At 38.9% G+C, this 19512-nt stretch overlaps 1 protein-coding gene across 2 annotated transcripts; it reads right to left on the bottom strand.

Moving 5' to 3' along the window:
• Positions 1–1362: 1362 nt before the first annotated feature.
• On the bottom strand, positions 1363–19494 carry Gskip (GSK3B interacting protein). Of its 2 annotated transcripts, XM_005333897.5 has the most exons (3): positions 19395–19494; positions 6150–6408; positions 1363–3225 (listed from the first exon to the last, which is right to left on the bottom strand). In XM_005333897.5, the coding sequence occupies exons 2-3, from the start codon at positions 6405–6407 to the stop codon at positions 3064–3066; spliced, it is 420 nt and encodes a 139-aa protein (XP_005333954.1). In that variant the 5' UTR covers position 6408; positions 19395–19494; the 3' UTR covers positions 1363–3063. The 2 variants fall into 2 exon arrangements, with proteins under 2 accessions (XP_005333954.1, XP_077906955.1); XM_078050829.1 differs by lacking the exon at positions 19395–19494.
• Positions 19495–19512: the final 18 nt, after the last annotated feature.

Here is a 19512-nt window from a genome sequence, read left to right as displayed (position 1 = left end):
TGGAATTTGAACCCAGGGCCTCATGCATGCTGAACATGTACTGAAGCACTGATCTCCACCCTGTGTGACTCCCTTAATATAGGAAACGAGAAAAAGTATAAAGAGAATGAGAATTACCTAACTTACTACAGAGTGGTGACCATTAACATTTCAGAACATTATTTTAGTAAGTAGCTCCTATATTTTAGAGCAACGTAATCTCCCCTTACTGCCATCTTGCATAATTTTAAATCACTGTATTTTTCATCAAAAGGATGTAGCATAACACACTGCTCTTTAGAGTCTTGCCAAGTTTTCATTAAACAAACATCATTTGTTGATCATTTCCCCACACCAGATTGCTACAATCAGTTCAAGAGTTAAAATCTGTCAAGTTTTGTTGCCAATATTTCATCCACATATTCTCTAAGAGAATGGGGTAGAGCCCCAAAGTCCTAGTATTTAAAATCACTAAATTATTAAGTGAAATGGTCGGATTATTTAAAATTTTCCTTTCTGATATTCTTAATTGGTTGAATATCTTTCAGGTTTTTTTGTTTTTTAAAATAGTTTCCAAGAGAGAGAGATGTATATTTTTTTTGCCCTTTCTTTTTTCTTCTTTTTAAAAAATTCTTTCATAAGAATTATTTGTCTAGAAGCTACCCCCCCCCATTTTTTATTTTAGGAGTGACAGACTTCATGTCTGCCTAAATTCTTTAAACTGTTTTGTTTTGTACTGGGAATGGAACTCAGAAGTGCTTTATCACTAAGCTACATCCCCACCTGTTTTTATTTTTTGAGACAGGGTCTAAGTTGCCGAGGCTGACCTGAATTTGTAATCCTCCTGCCAAATTCCTGGGGTCTTGCTCTGTTGCACAGGCTGAATTTGAACTTGTAATTCTCCTGCCTTTACCTTCTGAGAGGGTGGGATTATAAGCATGTGCCACCATACCCAGCAAAATGGAGGTTTTATTTTTTTTTTTTTTTTTTTTTTTTTTTTTTAAAGAGAGAGTTAGAGAGGAGAGAGAGAGAGAGAGAGAGAGAGAGAGAGAGAGAGAGAGAGAGAGAGAGAGAGAGAGAGAATTTTTAATATTTATTTTTTTTTTTTTTTAGTTCTCGGCGGACACATCTTTGTTGGTATGTGGTGCTGAGGATCGAACCCGGGCCACACGCATGCCAGGCGAGCGCGCTACCGCTTGAGCCACATCCCCAGCCCCCTAAAATGGAGGTTTTAATGTCTAGGTTCTCATGTAGATCTGTGTAGTTTTACTAATATCCTCTCTTGCTGTTCCTCTTTCATGGTAATTAAAAAAGGCAACTCACTTAACTCACTTCAAATCAAAAGAATATAACAATGTAGAATTGAAAAATGGAAACAGAAGCTTTTGGAATCAATCATTTATCACAAAATGAACAATTTCAATTTTTAAACACAATTGCTTTTCTTCATACTTAACTCAAAAAATGATAAACAGAATTTTATTCAAACTTTACAAATATCATTTACATTTAGCCTGAGATTAAGCATGAGAAAGTTCAACCTGAAGTTAGACTTCACTGCCCAGTTAAGCGTCTGAAAATAAAGTCGAGAGTGAACATACGTTATCCATCACACACATTTCAGTGAGCTCTGACAGGGATGATGACAGAAAACTGAACTTTAATTTGCTCTGGTCCAGTGATCCTTTTTCTTCCTTTTTTGGTGCTGGGGATTGAACCCCAGGACCTCACACATGCTAGGCAAGTACTGCTCTAGCACTGAGATACACCCATAGCCCTCATGTGATCTTTGGAACCTAGAAATGCCTATTTTTCAAATAATGACAAAAAAAATCTGCAAATGACAAATTCATGAAGGTGTGTCTGGAAACAGAATTTTAGTTCAATATTTCTACAGTAGCTGCTTTAGGTGACTATTAAAAAAATTCCTCAATCCTTATTGTTTGACATATACTTGAAAACATGCAGCAGCATTGGACATTTTATTAAGTTTATAAATTTTAGTACCTGTAGTAAAATATAAAATACAGAGTATCTCTTTTTCAAATATTAAGTCTCTGAATGCTTCATTCATCCTTTGGTTTCAAACCCATACAATGCACTCACATTACACTGTACATTTAGCACTGAGATAGAACACTGTCCATCTACTGGGGAGGAGGGGTGCCATGGGAATACCAAAGCACTACGTTATAGAAAGTAAATGTTGAAGCAAAAATACTTTCTGAATATATACTGTACATTATGTAAACAAACATTCAGAATAAGAATTAACACAGGCCAAAATATTGTCTTCTAGGAAACCAGAATCTTCTTTTCAATCACACACATTGAGGATGCTTTTTGTTGGGAATGAAGCCTGTTCCTATATTTGTTTATGTGCTTAGATATCTTGGAAACAAGTAGTTATTACATTCATTTGCTAACGGTTCATCTTCTGCTTAGCTGGCTGGCTGCTGCAAACAAGGAGCACAAGCACGACTTCGGTCCCTGTTTTTATTTAATACTAGCTAGAACATATAAGTCATTAATCTTTTCAAACCATATTAGCAATATAAATAGATTAAATGAAGCAGTGAATCTCAAAATTTGTGCAGGGGAAACTAGTCAATAGTTTGTTTCCAATAAGGCCAGTAGCAAAATAATCACTACAAAGTCAGTCCAAGCTAGTAGTAAACCCCTGATTTAGCAGGCTGAATCCATGTTTGAAGTTAGGTAATTCTAATTCCTATTATTACTGTGCAAATCTAGAATTTCATATGTAAAAGAGAGTGCTGGCAGCATTAAAGCCCTGTAATAAGAGAATGAAATACTGATTAGGTTCTGAGATGCAGAGAAATTATATGAAGAAATCTGATGTCCTATGATGGTGTCACAGAATGGCCTCAGAATTCCCTTAATGAATCAGAAACTAAGACAACTGATTAGGTCACTGATGTTCTAAGCCAAAAGCCTAAATCTGAAGCAAATGATAAACACACAGAACTGAAGAAGCATTTTCAATTATGACCATGTGCAAAAACTTCAAGTTTCATGTGGACATTCTGTACCAGAAGCAGCCCCATCTGACAGGAATCAACTTAGTCACGACTGTCCGTCCCTTTTCAAAGCTTCTAGTCTCTGAAGCAGCGCATTTCCAAACGCCTCCCGGTAGGCAGGGCTGAGTGTGTCCAGCAGGGAATAGACGGTTTCGTGGTAGGGAGTCTGCAAGTGATCCTCCACCTGGTCAAAAGCATAACCTACGACCTACAAGAGAAATATACCCATGAATTACATAATTCCTTTCCACCTTGGTTCAGGAAATGAAAACTGAGTGTTTACACAGGTTGTTCTCTAATACAACCTTTAGTATTTAAGGAACTTATATAAACAACCCCAGAAAAATATTTTCTATGGAATTCTTTTTTTTTAATATTTAAAAGGTTTGATTTACCCACTTCTGCTCCTAAAAGGAATATAGAGAATTTAAAAAGTTACATACATAAAAATTTCATTTTCATATATCAAAATATGCTTTTTATACCTATTTAATTCCACATATACTGAGGGTCCACTACATTAAGGTGTTATAATAGATAATATCAGTTCATATTTTATTATTATTTATTTAGGTTAGACTTTTTAAATAAAGTATCTCAAAATTATTCCTATAGATGGTTTAATTTAAATAATGAATTAGCTTTATCAGTTTTTAATTTTAATTACTTGTTTTAATAACAACTTGGCTTCAGTAATTAGTAATGTGAAAGGTCACTTTCACCTAATACATTACTTATCTGATGGTCTGATAGGGAACAAATTTATGAGATAAATGGAAATGTTATTCTGTGTGATTTTTTTTCACCTTTAAATATAGCTAAGCTTTTCTGACAAGAAAATAAGATATATCATGTTTTACCAGCACATAAGGATAAAAGTAAGTTTTTGTTCATTAAAGCTTATAAAACCCCCATATAAACTCTATATTTTGTTTTATATAGTTAAGCCAGAGAAGACATTTAATCCATAGAAGTTTATGTTAGAAACAGAAGTTGAGTAATTTATAGTTAAAATAAAACCCGAGGCAGACACCTGAGGAAGATGAACGACACCTCTTCAGGTCCACATTTCTATGTCACTCTCTGCTGTGTGGGATACTCCGTCTGCCTCTCTCTTATCCCTACTAGACTATGACCTTCCAAAGGTCGGGGTCACATCTTTTTGGTTTGATTTCCAAGCGCTGACACAGGACAGTTGCTCAATAACTATTAGACAAAAAAATATCTGAAAACAGACTGACATCAAGCCCATTCTTATGATTGATTCAGATCTTTCTGCATCATTTAGTCGTATAATAGTGCTTACAGTTCATTTTAGTTCTTAATTTTTAGGTGATAAAGAAGCAGGAGTTCACAGTAGACCAACTCAACCGAGATCACTCCCATTTACGATTTCTGAGTCTCCCTGAGAACTGCTTCTACTTAGCTGTGTACTGTGGTGCATGCTTGTAATCCCAGAGACTTGGGAGGTTGAGGCAGAATCATCACAAGTTTGAGGCCAATCTAGACAGTTTAGCAAGGTCCTGTCTTAAAATAAAAGCTAAACTGAAAAGGGTTGGGGGTGTAGCTTGGTGTAGACTGCCCTGGGTTCAATCCCCAGTAGCACAGAGAAAAAAGAACCCCTTTGACCTTACTATAGTCACTTCAGAATTAGCCAAAACCAAGACAGAATTTACCCTGGGCATTTATCTCTAAACCTGATTTGGCTATTTGTCTTTACATTTTGTGGAGGGTACTGGGGATTGATTGAACTCTGGGGCACTTGGCCACTGAGCCACATTCCCAGCTCTATTTTGTATTTTTATTTAGAGGCAGGGTCTTACTGAGTTGCCTAGTATCTCACTTTTGCTGAGGCTAGCTTTGAACTTGATCCTCCTGCCTCTGATTCCTGAGCCTGTTTGTACTTAAGATCCACTACAGTTTTCACTGCAAATTATGAAATTTTGAAAGGGGTGCATAAAAATTGGTGGATGCAGGGCTGGGGAAGCAGCTCAGTGGTAGAGCGCTTGCCTAGTGTGCTCAAGGCCTGGGTTTGGTCCTTAGGTGAATGCAGGTACTACTACTAAAGCAGCTATCTATGTGGCAGTTATGAGGAAACTGAGAGCAGTGGAGATGCTGGCCTTGCTTCACCTCTCAAGGAACATACAGTACCTGTAAGTCATCTGAAGGAAACCAGAACTGGGGATTAAACCCAAGGCCTCATACATGCTAGGCAAGCCCCATGCCAACATCCCCAACCCTTTTATATTTTAAGACAGTGTCTCACTAAATTACCTCGGTTGACCTCAAATTTGCCATCCTCCTGTCTCAGCCTCCCGAGTTGCTGGGATTACTGGTATGTGGTACTACATCTTTTCTGTTGTACAGCTGCTGTCAGTTGATGTTTTCTGTTATTCTAAATTTATGATTCTGGTTAAAGATGTGGAAAGGTCAATCTGTCTGGAAGATTTTATATCAGATTCTTGTAAGAAGGGAACAACTCGTGGAACTTTGGAGGTACAATGTCATTCTCTGATTTTTTGGTACCAGAAATAGAATCCAGAAGCGTTTAACCCCTGAGCCACATCCTCAGCCCTTTCTAGTTTTTACTTTGACACAAGGTCAAGCTAAGTTGCTTAGGGCCTTGCTAAGTTGCTGAGGCTGGTTTTGAACTTGTGATCTTCCTGTCTCAGCCTTCTTAGTTGTTGGGATTACACACTTGTGCCACCACTCCCAACTCTCTCTGATTCAATTCTGATCTAAGAGCTGGAAAACAGAAGAGTCAAAAACTTTGTTTTAATAGGAAAGACATTTATAAGAAGTGCACAAAGATTCTTTCAATATATAGACTGCAAAACTCATTCACTGCAGAGTATGCATAGTTTTGGTGGACACATTTAGCCCCATGAAAAATAAATTACTGTGGGGGTAATGATTAAAGTGACATAATATCTTGCAAGTAAAATTTTTGTCTTTTTCAAAAAATTCAATTTCTCATGATCAAAGACTTTAAGGTTTTCTTTAAGAGTTTTGGAAGTTACTGAATGTCTAATTTTGACAGTGAACACCACTCCCATCCTTACTCCTCTCTACTTTTATTAAAAAATGGTAAAGATATACTTTTGTGTGAGCGTGTGAAGAAAACCGAGTTACCCTGAGTCCTGCTTCAGTGAGCTCCAGGCAGTATCTGTTCCTTTCCTTTGTTTCCACATTGATATAGGCCACGTCATCTGCACAGCGTAGGCTTTTTGAGACAAACATGTTGTTCACAGCAAAGAGAACGTCGTTCACAACTGCTTCAGCTTCCAGCCTCATGTCTTTCATGTCAGTTCCTTCAAAGCCATTAAGCTCTGAGCCTTCCTCGAACCCCGACAAACTGCTTAGCTCCATGGGATTGCAGTCTGTTTCCATTCTGCCAAAAAGTACATGATTTTTTTTTTTTAACAGAAAGACATTTAAAACATTGTTGATTGAAATAGCTTGGCATGAAACACTAAGTAGCTAACAATTTTTAGGGAGAATACTTTCTAAAACCATTTCCAGTAGTTTTTTACAGTAAAATTACAGATATCTATGGATCAAAAAAAGGGTCTTGGGGCTGGTGTTGTGGCTTATCGGTAGAGCACTTGCCTGGCATGTGCAGGGCCCTGGGTTCAATCCTCAGCACCACATATAAATCAATAAAATAAAGGTATTAAAAAAAAGGGCCTTTCTTCCCCACTTACCCCTAAAAGATTAATTCCCATATTGATTAGCATATATTAGTTTTGAGGTATTCTGAATAATGGTTCAGTAAAAAGACTATGCACACTTATAAATGTGTGATTAGGAGAGAGATTTAGAACTGGAACTGCAGAGTCAAAGGACACGCTCATTTTAACTCTCAACAGACATTGCACTTCACGCTTCAAGGAGGCAGTGCTGATTATATACCCACCAACAGAACAGGGGCATCTGTTCTCTTTTTCAACATACTCTTTCCAATCCTTTCTAATTTTTGCCAACGTGAGAGGCGAAGAATGACAGTTCATTATTTTAGTATGTATTTCCCTAAGTAAACACTTTTTGACTGTTTAGATTGTATTTTAGTTCTAAGATCAAAAGGGCAGATATGCAGTAGAACCCAGGCCATCTGAAGTCCAGTTCAAGTCCTTATCCATGACAACACTCTGCCTCCTACTGGTTCCTTTCAGACTTCCGGGTTGGACTGTGTCAGAAGGCCTTCCCCACCTCCATGATTACATCTACAAAATCTAGCAGTCTTCTAAATTCTTATATTCATATTTAACTTTTTAGTTAGCCCGGGATGTATTTTCTGTAGCTTTATTTTACAAATGGACAGCCTATAATCCTAAGAGTTTCCGAGTAACTCATCTTTTTACTACTTATTTAAACTGGTCCAAATATTTAAAAAAAAAATGACATTTCTCATGCCAACTTGATCCAATATTACTGCCGGGCTGTTATGCAGTTCTAGCGTTTCTTCTGTGACTAGGGTTAAAAAGGATTTTCCTGGCAGTGAATTTTATTAAATTTTGAAATGTAGGAATGAGAAAAGTTGATATATGTGAAAATGTGTAGGACTTCGTAAAAAAGGTTTTAGAGAATAAGATCCTGCACTTTCTTTTTACCTGGCAGGTTTTAAAAGTTAAGGCTTTCATTTCTCTGACAGGGATTAAGCACTGCTCTGCTGAACGCAGGGTGCCTCTTGCCCATCCACACTCGCTCAGCATTCTCTTCCTGTCTACTGTGCACGCTATGCTCCCCTCCACTGTGCTGGAGAGCCTACATGAGTGATGATCTCATTTCCTAACAGAAGCCTTAATAACCTTTTCTCCTGACAACGCTGTATGAACATTCTGGTTTATGCCATTTGTCTGTTACATTGTGTATTCCATCTCTTTTTCTAAAGTTACTCACTTGTGCCCTTTCTATGATATCCAAAATGCTTTAAGTTGGTACTTCGCAGCCTCTGCAGCTCACTAGAACTGCCTGGGAGAGCGCATAAAAACGGATGACCTGGCCCCAGCGCCGAGAAATGGAACCAAAAACTCTGGGAGATGGGTGTTTTTCCAGAGCTCCTGAGTGATTCTGCTGTGCAGCCACTGCTCTGAATTATCAGCAAAAAGCTTAAGGAGGCAGAGTTCCTATAGCTGCATGTCATCTGCACATTATTTAAGCCAAAACTATTTGCTAAAGACAACTTGTGGAAAACTATGTAAAGCTATGTTAAAAAATTAAAAGCAAATGGATAAAGAATGTACTCCTCCACTCTTTTTTAAAAAAATATTTATTTTTTAGTTGTACTTGGATACAATACCTTTATTTATTTACTTATTTATGTGGTGTTGAGGATTGAACCCAGGGCCTTGAACATGCTAGGCAAATGCTCTGCCCCTGAGCCACAACCCCAGCCCTGTACTCCTCCGTTCTATCTCAACTAATGACACTTTTAAGAATCCTTTGTCTCCTATTCCACTTTATAGAACTAGCCACTCATTGCTGACAACACAATTACAAAATGATCAATTACTATTGAAACAATCTGTCAGGTAACTAAAATCTGATTTACTATATATATGAAAATAAAAATATTTGATTTTCTAAAAATTTCAACCTTCTTAGTATCATCAATATGCTGCTTAATATCACACTTTTTTTTTAAAATAATTAATTAATTAATTAATTAAGTTAGTTAGTTAGTTTTCGGCAGACACGACATCTTTGTATGTGGTGCTGAGGATCGAACCCGGGCCGCACGCATGCCAGGCGAGCGCACTACCGCTTGAGCCACATCCCCGGCCCCCACACTTGGTTTTATATATAAGCTCTGGAGCACATTTTATATTTTGCAAATTTAGTTTTGAAGATTTTGAAATTGCCTACCTACTATAAATCTCTGAACATCATGAATGTTGTTTTTATTTTGCTTAAGTGACTGAGTGCCTCAATTATAGATGTAATAAATAATATTCATTATTTGCAAAAGATGTATACATGAGAAAGCCTGACAGTTTACAAAATTTTCTTTTAGCAGGAGTGTAATTCAGTGTGATTAGGGCCTTAATGATGGGGAATGATGAAGAATCTGGTGCTAGAATGGAAGAAATCCTCACAGGTCTGCAAAGTAGGTCACCAAATTGTTGCTGTGTGATTATTAGCACTAAGCTGCAAAAGAGAAAGACCTTCTCTGAGACTGTGACAACTCTGAGAAGCCTTTCTCCAAAATGCCTTTTGAATGAAAGTGTAACATTCAGAAAGAAGGTTTGCTGTTGCAGTGGTACTGAGGATGGAAAGCAGAGCTAGGTGTGGGCGAGGCAAACACTCTACCGCTGAGCCACAACCCCAGCCTTTTTCCTTTTTTGATTTTGAGACAGGGTCTTGCTAAGTTTCCCAGGCTGGCTTTGAACTTGCTATCCTCCAGTCTCAGCCTTCCAAGTTACTAAGAATACAGGTATGTGCCACTTCACCTGGTAATATTCAGAAATTTTCATGATATAGGTTAAAATATTTTAGTATTAAAGCATTATACAAATAAAAACATCTTAAACTATGATTACAACTTATTTTTCCCAACAGTCTAAATAGACTTATTTATCAATATCCTTTCTTGAGTTACTACCACCCAGACTTTCTGAGAGGGTAGGGAGGGAAAGTCATGAGCTCTGGGACAAGTGGGCACTAAGGTCCTCAGAGCTCTTGTTGGGGGTCTTGATGGGTCTCTGCAGCTGCTTCCTGGCTAGTTGCTTTGGTTTTAGTTTGTCTATTTCATATAATATGCCCCAGGCCTGCTTGTAGAATCAGTACCTCTTTGCTAGTGTAACCCCCTTTGCCACTGCCCAGGACATCTAGGTATGCGCCAAATCACTCTTCCACTGGGGAGGCAAACATTTCCAAGCTGTTTCAGATGTAGAATTTTAATGTTCTGGTGAGGTGTGAACCCTTCACCCTGTAGTGCTTCCTTCGTCCACTAGCAGTAGACCAACTGTCGATAGCCCTAAGCAAACTGTGGGTGGTAAGGGATCACCTCCCAGCATTGTCAGACTCAATTCTGTCTTTCTTCTACTTTGTTTGAAAGCCTGACAATTTCTTCTTTGCCATGTGCATCACTATAGTGATTCTGAAGGACCAGCAGCACAACACAAAGCCATGTGGATAAACTGTCAGGTTGGCAAAGCTGCTGTTATGGTGTTTGTTGCAAAACAGCCATGGTCCTGCCAGGTGAGCGCCAATGCCATCATCCCCTGCTCCAGGACATCAAAGTGTCCTGGAGGCCTTTTAGAACAGTCTTGTCATCAGCTTGGCACCAAGGACAGAGCTGAGTGTACTTACCCTGCTCTTGCTGGAGTAAGGCCAGGCAGGGGCCACGCCTGGGGTGGAGGCTGCGGGGGGCTGGGAGCTGCAGCCTGGCCCACCTCTTCAAGGTTTAACAACGTTCAGCCTCACCACACTGCAGACCAAGCTCTAGCATGTGAACCTTTGAGATTATTAAACCATATCCAAGCTTCAGTGGCTGGAGAAGCAGCAGAGCACTGAGCATCAGAGAAGCAGTTTCCACATTTTTTATTCCATACAGCAATGGGTCAAAGCACTCTGAGCAGACACCTAGTTATTTGTACTTATGTACATATTCTACCACAGTTAAAACACTGAAAACATGCAAATAAGCCAAATGTGTACTAAGCTGGAGAAGGTAAAAGAAAATATAGACATGTTTTCTTCCTTCTTCTTATATTAAAATTGTAGTTTTACTGAGGTTTGATTTTACCAAGTGTGTCAGGGATGGAGCCCACAGGAAAGAGTGAAGCCTAGGGGCAATTAAAGATGCCTACTGATAGCTTATGGTCTAATTTAGGAAATAAAACAGAATGAGAAATATTTGTACAAATATTACAGCTACAAGCCAAACACATCATAATTACAACCAAAGAAATGTACTTACTTTATTGTGAATGGCTGATAATCACAGAAGACGATGATATGCTTTTGGACCTACTATGACCTTTACCATTACACTTGTGTGAACTTGGAATTTGGCCACATAATCTCATTGGGCTCATGCTATTCTCATATAAAATAAAACGGACAGAAAAATCTACTGTTTTAAGAGCCCTGATATTGCATGGTCTACGATATATCAGTTAGTTATAATGAGGTTCAACTCATGAACATGTCAAAATTCGTCTGGAATGAGCCTACATACAGTTATGGACAGCAGAGTGGTCTTCAGAGTCTGTTCATGGTGAACAGAGGATAAGCACAGCTTTGTGTAGGATACAGCAAGATTTGTAAGGAGACTAGCCTAAATGACAAACAAAGAAACTGTTAAGGGTGTGATGGATGGGCAAGAATGGCTGTTCAACAGGGTGCTGACACCTAGATGGGAGGAATTTGATTTTGAAATAAGAAGTTGTTTTAAGGTCTTGAGAATGGAAATAACAGTCTATATTTGAAGTCTGTATACTGTCGGCACATAGTTTGGCCCAGTTTTTTAAATCCTATTTGGCAACCTTTACATTATAATTGGGGTTGTTTAACCATTTACAATTAGTATGATTACCATAATTACCAGTATTATTGAGTTTAAATTTACTATCTTGCTATTTGTTTTGTTTCATCTGTATTTTACTTCCTTTTCTTTATCTTTCTGCTTATGTTTGGACTAGGCACTTTTAGGATTCTATCTTTTGGTGGCTTATTAAATATAATTTTCTGTGGTATGTTTTTGGTGGTTGTTTTAGCTTACAGTATACTTCTTTAATTTATCACAATGTGCCTGCAATAGATATCATTTTATGTATCAGAACCTTACAAGAATATACTATACCATTTTGTGTATAAGAACTTTACAAGTGTATACTACATATTATTTGCTATTTTTGTCATATATCTTCAATATATATTAAAAACTTCATATAAATTTTTATTCTTAATCACGCAGTTACTATTTCTGATGCTACTTATTCCTTTGTGTTACCTATATCTACATATATGATCTGTGTACTTTTTACTAGAAGGACTTCCTTCAACGTTTCTTGTAGTGTACATTTGCTGTTTATGAATTCTTTCAGCTTTGGTGTGTCTGAACAAATCTTCCTTTCATCTTTGAGAGATATTTTGCTGCATATAGAATTTGAGATTGACAGTTGTCTTTCAAATCTATTTTTTTTTTTTTTGGGGGTGTGTGTGTGTGTGTGTGTGTGTGTGGTGCTGGGGATGAATCCAGGGCCTTGTACATGCAAAGCAAGCACTCTACCAACTGAGCTATATCCCCAGCCCATTCATTGTCTTTTAAATCTTTAAAGATGTTTTTCAACTCTCATGTTGCTGGCGGTTTCCCATGAGAAATCTGGTAACACGGTTATCACTGTACTTCTTGGTATACTTTTTCCATGCTTCTTTGGCTTGAGTTTTTTGAGATCCTTGGGTTTATAGTCTTCAATTTGGAAAAAATTTGGCAGCCATCATTTCAAACTTTTATCTGTCCCTCTCTTCTTGGAGACTCTAATTTTTTGTATTAGACTGAGGGTGCTCTATTCCTCACAGCTTTGTTCAGTTTTTCAGTCTCTTGTGTTTCTTTCTTTTTTAAAAAAGTTTTTAGATATTGATGGATCTTTATTTTATTCGTTTATTTACATATGATACTGAGAATCGAACCCAGTGCCTTGCACATGCTAGGGAAGTGCTTTACTATGGAGCCACAACCCCAGCCCCTCTTGTGGGTTTCATACTGAATGATGTCTACTGCTATATCTTCGAGTTTTTTCTTCTACAATATCTATTTTTTCTAAAAAACCCTTTTTCTGAGTACTCTACCAAATGCCTTGTGAATTTTGTGCAAGAGGAACAGGAACTCTCTCTGGTCCCGCTTTAGTTTAGAAAATTGTTTTTTCTAGTTCTTTCCTCACCTTTGGATGGTGTCTTCATAGCAATATGCTGATTAATACTCAGCTATAGGCTCAAGGCGGGGCTCTCTGTTATCTCCATAGCCCTTGCTCTGTGAAGCTCTCTGCTTTCTAACACTCTGTCCTAGCTCCATGTCCTCTATTTTAGAAGACCACCAGACTTCACCTGAATTTTTCTCCCAAGTGCTATGTCCAACATCTCTCCAGGCAATAAATTAGGACCACAGGCTTATCTCATTTATGTCTTGCTTCTTAGGGATCACTATGCATTGCTGATGCCCCAAATTTTGTTGTTTAAGGTGAGAAGGTCCCTATTACTCTACCATGGCTAGAAGTAGAAATCCCACCAGTCAATTTTGCAACCCTATTTCATGAGTTTTTCTTTCATTGACTTTGGTCTTGCCTATATTACTCTGAATCAACCTTACCATATTGTGGATTCCTTCATTAATGAATGTTGCAAGTACTCTACGACTGAGCTGCATCTCAAGCTCTAGATTCCTGTCTTTAACTTTATAAAATATATTTTGACACTACTTTGAAGATCTACAATTCTTCAAAATTCAACTTGGACATCTTTCACGGTTCTGTGTCCGGATGTAAGAGAGATCACCATATCCCCTACAAAGCACCTCTGCATGGTACTACTGTACTTACTGTACCTCATTACCAACAGTTTTTGTGTCTGTTACTACATATTCATGAAGATGGGGGCCTATGATGTTTACTATCACCAGCACAGTGTCTGCATAAAGATCTTTTTGAATGAATAAGCCACAGAAAAATTCTCAAGTGGTGGTACTCAGCTCTGTGAAGAAGGGTATACAAAGTCACAGGACATATATGGTAATGTTCTTAGAGAATACATATCATTCTTTTTTTTTTTTTTAAAGATTTTTGTAGTTGTGTATGGACAGAATGCCTTTATTTGTTTGTTTTTATATGGCGTTGAGGATCAAACCCAGTGCCTCACACAAGTTAGGCAAGCTCTCTACCACTGAGCTACAACGCCAGCCCTGCATATCACTCTTATAGTATCAATATTATGGAAAAATGATGTAAAACTGACTTGAATTAAAAAAAGAACAAAAATGTCTGGAAGTCTCAAGCCATGTCCTCTTTAGGTTATATCCCTATACCTCTGGGGTTTCCTTTGCCCTCTGATAGGAATATTTGAGTGAAACAATCTGAGAAATACTGCCCTATCCCAAGGAATTAAAGGCTAGAAGGACTTCCTTCAACATTTCCTGTTGTACACTTGCTATGTACACTACAGGAAATGTGTCTGACAGTAGGAAGTTGACAGGCAGAGGCAGGAGTGTACGAGGGTCGAAGGTTGGCACTGAGCTCAGCATTCTCTAAGTTCTCACGACTCTTTCCACTTCACTTACACTGATGTTTTTTGTTCAAAGTGAAGGTAGCCCCGTGTGGTGGCTTATGCCTTGATTTCCAGCTACCTGGGAGGCTGAAGCAGAAGAATCACAAGTTCAAGGCCTGCATCAGCAACCTAGGGAGGTCTTGTACAACTTTGAGAAACCCTGCCTCAAAATAAAAAATAAAAAGGATTGGGGATGTATCTCAGTGGTAAAGCACCCCGGGATCAATCTGGGTGGGAGGGGGGAAAGAAAGAAGGTAATTGTTGGTAGTTTTAATCTTTTACCTTTGTAGTTTTTCTATGGTAAAATGAAAATGTATTATATTTGCAGTAAGAAAAAATAACTAAGATTTGTGATATACTGGAAAGTACAGGTATGGAAAAACTAGACTATTATTAAGATGAAATAATTTGAAGCATCTATTTCAAATGAAGTTTGAGCTTATAATATTTCAAACATTAATCTGAAAGTAAAGAGGAATAAAGTTGATTATAATTGGTATCATTTAGAATTTAGGAAAAGTCACCTAATCTAGCTTTTATTTTCTGAAACATAACATTCATATCTGTTTTCAATAACTCACACTTTTCAAATTAAAAATTTTAAACCAATCATTTGCAAATCATTTGTAAAAAGATGGCTATTTTCCATTTATGCACTGATCTGTAAAATGACTATGCACTCACCTTTCAGCAATGAGAGAGACACATTACCTAGGTGCAAAGTAAGCCAAGAGAATGGTGGTGTGCCTTTACTGATTGTGGAAGGAGCTCCGGGGTGGAGAAACACCTTGTGCTGATTTGAGGAGTTTTAAAACTATAAATAAACAGCAACACTGTGCCTCTGTAAACTTTTCTTCAAAACCAGAAATTGTAAACTTGGACCTAAAAAAGACTCAAACACTGAATGCTTAAAAAAAATCTAGAAATTAATTAGTTTCTTATTACTATATAATCCTCTAGGAAATAAGGATGACTTGGCACTATATTTAAATAAAGCACTTTCTAACCAATATAAAACAAATCAATAAAGAGATAAAATAGAAAACTTCACTGCTTCCCATTTAAACCCTACACTGGTTCTCTACCAGAGTCTGGGCAGTATTCTGTTGCCAATAAAATCTTTAAAAATTGGTATTCATTATAATTGCTCTCAATCATTCTGGTAGATTGCATCACCTAGTTTTTATAAAGTTTCCAAAAATGATTCTTTAAAACACCACGCATAAATTATTTAGGGTTCAGCTCTTTCTCCATCTGTTGGTATAATTTTTGGGCTGTGCTAAATAAGTGTTTTTATGTCTTTGGAGGATTCACAAAATTGGTTAGCAAGATACCGATTACTACTAAATCCCTTATTCTCCACTTAATTTACTTGACTTAATTTTGTTTCACTACAAATTCAAAGCATCAAAGACCTGGAAAAAATCGTAGAGGTGAGCTTTGTCCTTAATGAGAAGAGAGTGGGCAGAGTGACAGTTACCTAATGCCTGGCAAAAGATTTCAAGAGCAGTACAAAGGTTACAAATACTCACTTTGAAACAAAGTTTGACTTTTCAGCTGACATTATAACAGTTAGCTGAGGAGTGGGATGTGGCATCTTAATTGCCATCACTTTTTCTTGGAATACTACAATCTGGAAAATCCTCCTAATGCTAACTAGAAGTTATCAGCATGATGTGGTTGATGCTCTCAAGCTGGCTGATGGGGCTGACTCTCAGCTCTAGCAGTTAATCTGTGACTCAGGGCAAGATGTCTTAGTCTCTCAGTTATACATTCCTCCTCTCTAATATGAAGCTAATAGTAATATCTTAAAGTGATATTGATAGAATTAAGAGAGAAAATATATAGAAAGTGCTTAGAGCTTAGAGGGGCTGGAGATATAGTGCGATTGGTGGAGTGCTTGCTTTGTATGCACAAGATCCTGGGTTCAATCCCCAGCACCACCACCAAAAAAAAAAAAAAAAAAAAAAAAAAAAGAGCTTAGAATGGTGCTGTGGGGGCTGGGGTTGGGGCTCAAGTGGTAGCATGTTAGCCTGGCATGTGTGAGGCACTGGGATTGATCCTCAGCACCACATAAAAATAAAGATATTGTGTCCATCTAAAACTAAAAAAAAAAAAATAATAATAATAATAAAAAAATAGAATGTGCTGTGTGTACTTGCTAAGTTCAAGAAATATTATCTGTTAATTATATTAAACCAATTTTAGAGAATAAAGTGCTGGCTTTGAAACTCCAGGCGTTTGAATCTTTACATTATAGGGCGACAGCTGCTACTGCTGTTTTGTAGAACTTCTTCAAAGAGACCTGGGAAATGGTAGTCTTGACATCACATTCCTGTTCCTCAGGTGCGAGTATTAAAAAGGTCCATAACATCTTACTAGCTTCTTTTATTTCACCTGTTATCATGGATTTCTTTGAAGAATGATTATTTTGAGATGACCTATTTAGTCTGTGATATATGTGGTTTCCAACTTGTCTCTTCAAACCCCTTTATGTAATTCCTAAAAAGCTCACAATATTTAGTTGGGTAAATATTTTCATCTTCCTCAATTATTCCTAGGTTTTAACATTTGATAAAACACAGTTTTATCAAATTCTTTGATAAAACACAAAATAGCATTGTGACATGGGAAGAGTTTATATTCTATTGGTGCTAACCATATGACAAGGACATTTATCATTTATGCTGAATCTCTCCTAGAAACCATAAAATGTATAAGACAACCCACTTAACACTTTGAGTGTTTACTGAAAAATCTTTGGTTTTAATTTTCCTTTCCTTTCCTGTCTGATAGTTGATATTATAGGCATTCTATGGATAGCTTGAATGTAATTCCACATTGCAAAAGAAACCACTTATTAACAGTTACTGAAAAAAGTGTCATCCATTTGTCAAAATTCCAGTCCAAACCTTCCAAGGCCTATTTCACTGCCAGATGAGATCCCCACCTTGGACTGTTCACACCACTTTGTTAATACCCCTTTTATGGCAAGGGTTATAATTATTACTCACAAATATGTCTTAATATCTACACACACACACACACACACACACACACACACAGAGAGAGAGAGAGAGAGAGAGAGAGAGAGAGAGAGAGAGAGAGAGAGAGAGAGAGAGAAAATGAACATCCAGCTGCTTCTAACTATCTTCTCTGTCCCAATGTCCTGTTTGGATTGCAGTATGGATTACTGCAGCATCCTTCTAACTGGTCTTGCTGTGTTCATGCCAGACTCTTCAACCCCCATACCAGGCTATTTTCAACACAGTAGTTAGCATGACCTTATAAAAACAGTCTAGATTATGTCACTTTTCTCGTTAGACCTGCTTTACCCAGAGCAAAAATCCTAATAATTGCCTGCAAGGCCCTGTATGACTTGTTCCCAACTCCATGTGCCTTGCTTCCTAGCTTTCTCCAAGTTTGCTAAAAAGTAATAGTTTGAGAGGCCTTCTCATAGCATTCTTTAGTTTTTGTAAAGGCATATTCCTCCCCTCATTTCTAGATCAAATCCCTTTACATTTCTTTTTTTTTCCCTGTAGCATTTAACACATGACACATTATTCAATTGATTTGTTCATTTCCCCTTCCTTCAGTAAAATGTAAGCTCCATGAAAGTAGGAACAATCTGTTTACTGCTGTAGCCCCAGAGCTTAGAACAGTCCCTGACATATAGCAGGCAATTAATAAACACTAACTACATGAATGGCCCTTCTACTTCAGAACATAAGCTCCTTGAAGGTTCTGTCTGATTCAGTCACTCACTCTCTTTTTGGTGTAGGAGAATGAACCCAGGGCCACCCGCATGCTTACCACAGCTCTGCCACTGAGCTGCACGCCTGATTCTTCTTTACACTTTTGGGGGCCCAGGTCATTTCATTTAAATGACCCTTAACAGATATATTTTCAAAATAACTTTGTTTATTTTTTAACATGGTGCTAAGGATTAAACTCAGTGCCTCACATGTGCTAGGCAAATGCTCCACCACTGAGCCACAACCCAAGCCCTTAGCAAATATTTTTAAATGAAGGAATAGCTTGGGAATTGAAGTTATTGGGAATACTTGAGATACGTCTACACAGAATGAGGGGCATCAACTATCAAAGCCACAACATATACTGGAGAGCACGCTGGTTCTAAAATGTAAAGGACAACCAGATTTTTTTTTGTATCCAGCAACATTTCCGGTCTATGTTAATATTCATGAAATAATTACGAAGACAGTAAATATTTAACTCCTTAAACTGGTCATCTTAATTCACTATCCTTAATTAACCAGCTTTATGTTTCAGGACTCTGTTTTGCTTCGTGCCCAACTAACATCATTTACTCTTCCTAGCAATCCTTGGAGGTAAGATATTAATATTCTCGCACTTGGCAAAGAGTCAAGGTAGGCTCAGAGAGGGCAGTGGCCGGTGCAAGGTGGTTCGGCCACTGAGTGTCAGTGTCAGAATATTCTAATCCAGGACAGCTGACTTCTGGGCCACCGGCACCGGGTTGACTAACTTGAACCGGCTCCGCCTCTGCAGGAGTAGCCTCCTAGAGGGCAGAAGCACGATTGCGCAGATGCCCAGGACGGCACGAATTCTTCACCCAGGTCCCCGAGGGGTCGGGAGCCTTTGGCATTTATGCGAGAAAGCAGTTTTGCCACACATGCCTCGAGAGCCCAAGTTTCCTGGTCGTCGGTGTAGCACCCCCAGGGTGGACTAAGAGTGTACGACAGGCGCTTCGCAAACTGCAAGCTACTAGACCAAGAGTAACCCAGAGGAAGCTTTGGAAACAATGCCCGCAGGAGGCATGGGACCCATAACTTGCTGACAATGACGCCGGTCGGGATTCCTGCGGCGGGCGGGATGCCGACGGTCACCCGTTCTTGCAGTGGAAGGGGCGGCGCCCGGAGCAGCGGTTCCCGGGGGCCCAGGATCTGAGCGACCCGGCCAGCCCAGGCCGGACCCGCCCCCAGACCCCACTCAGCACGGACACCGGGCCCGCTGTCCGTCGCCCCTCACCACCCGGCCGAGGGCCTCGAGGGAGTACGCAGGGCCCCGCCCTGTCCCCAGCCCCGCCGGCGGCAACCCGCCCACAGACCGCAGCTCGGCAGCGCGACTGCTCACCTGTGCTCGCCCCGTCCTTCTCTTCCTCCCGGCGAGGGCGTCTGGAGCCGACCCGCGGCGCCAGCCCCGCCCCCGCCCCCGCACCGCCCTGGCCCCGCCCCCGAACCGCCGGAAGTGC

Source organism: Ictidomys tridecemlineatus, chromosome 5 (assembly GCF_052094955.1).
Source record: "Ictidomys tridecemlineatus isolate mIctTri1 chromosome 5, mIctTri1.hap1, whole genome shotgun sequence".
Taxonomy (NCBI): domain Eukaryota; kingdom Metazoa; phylum Chordata; class Mammalia; order Rodentia; family Sciuridae; genus Ictidomys; species Ictidomys tridecemlineatus.
Note: the sequence above shows the minus strand (reverse complement) of the source record. Positions and strands in the feature narration are given on the sequence as shown.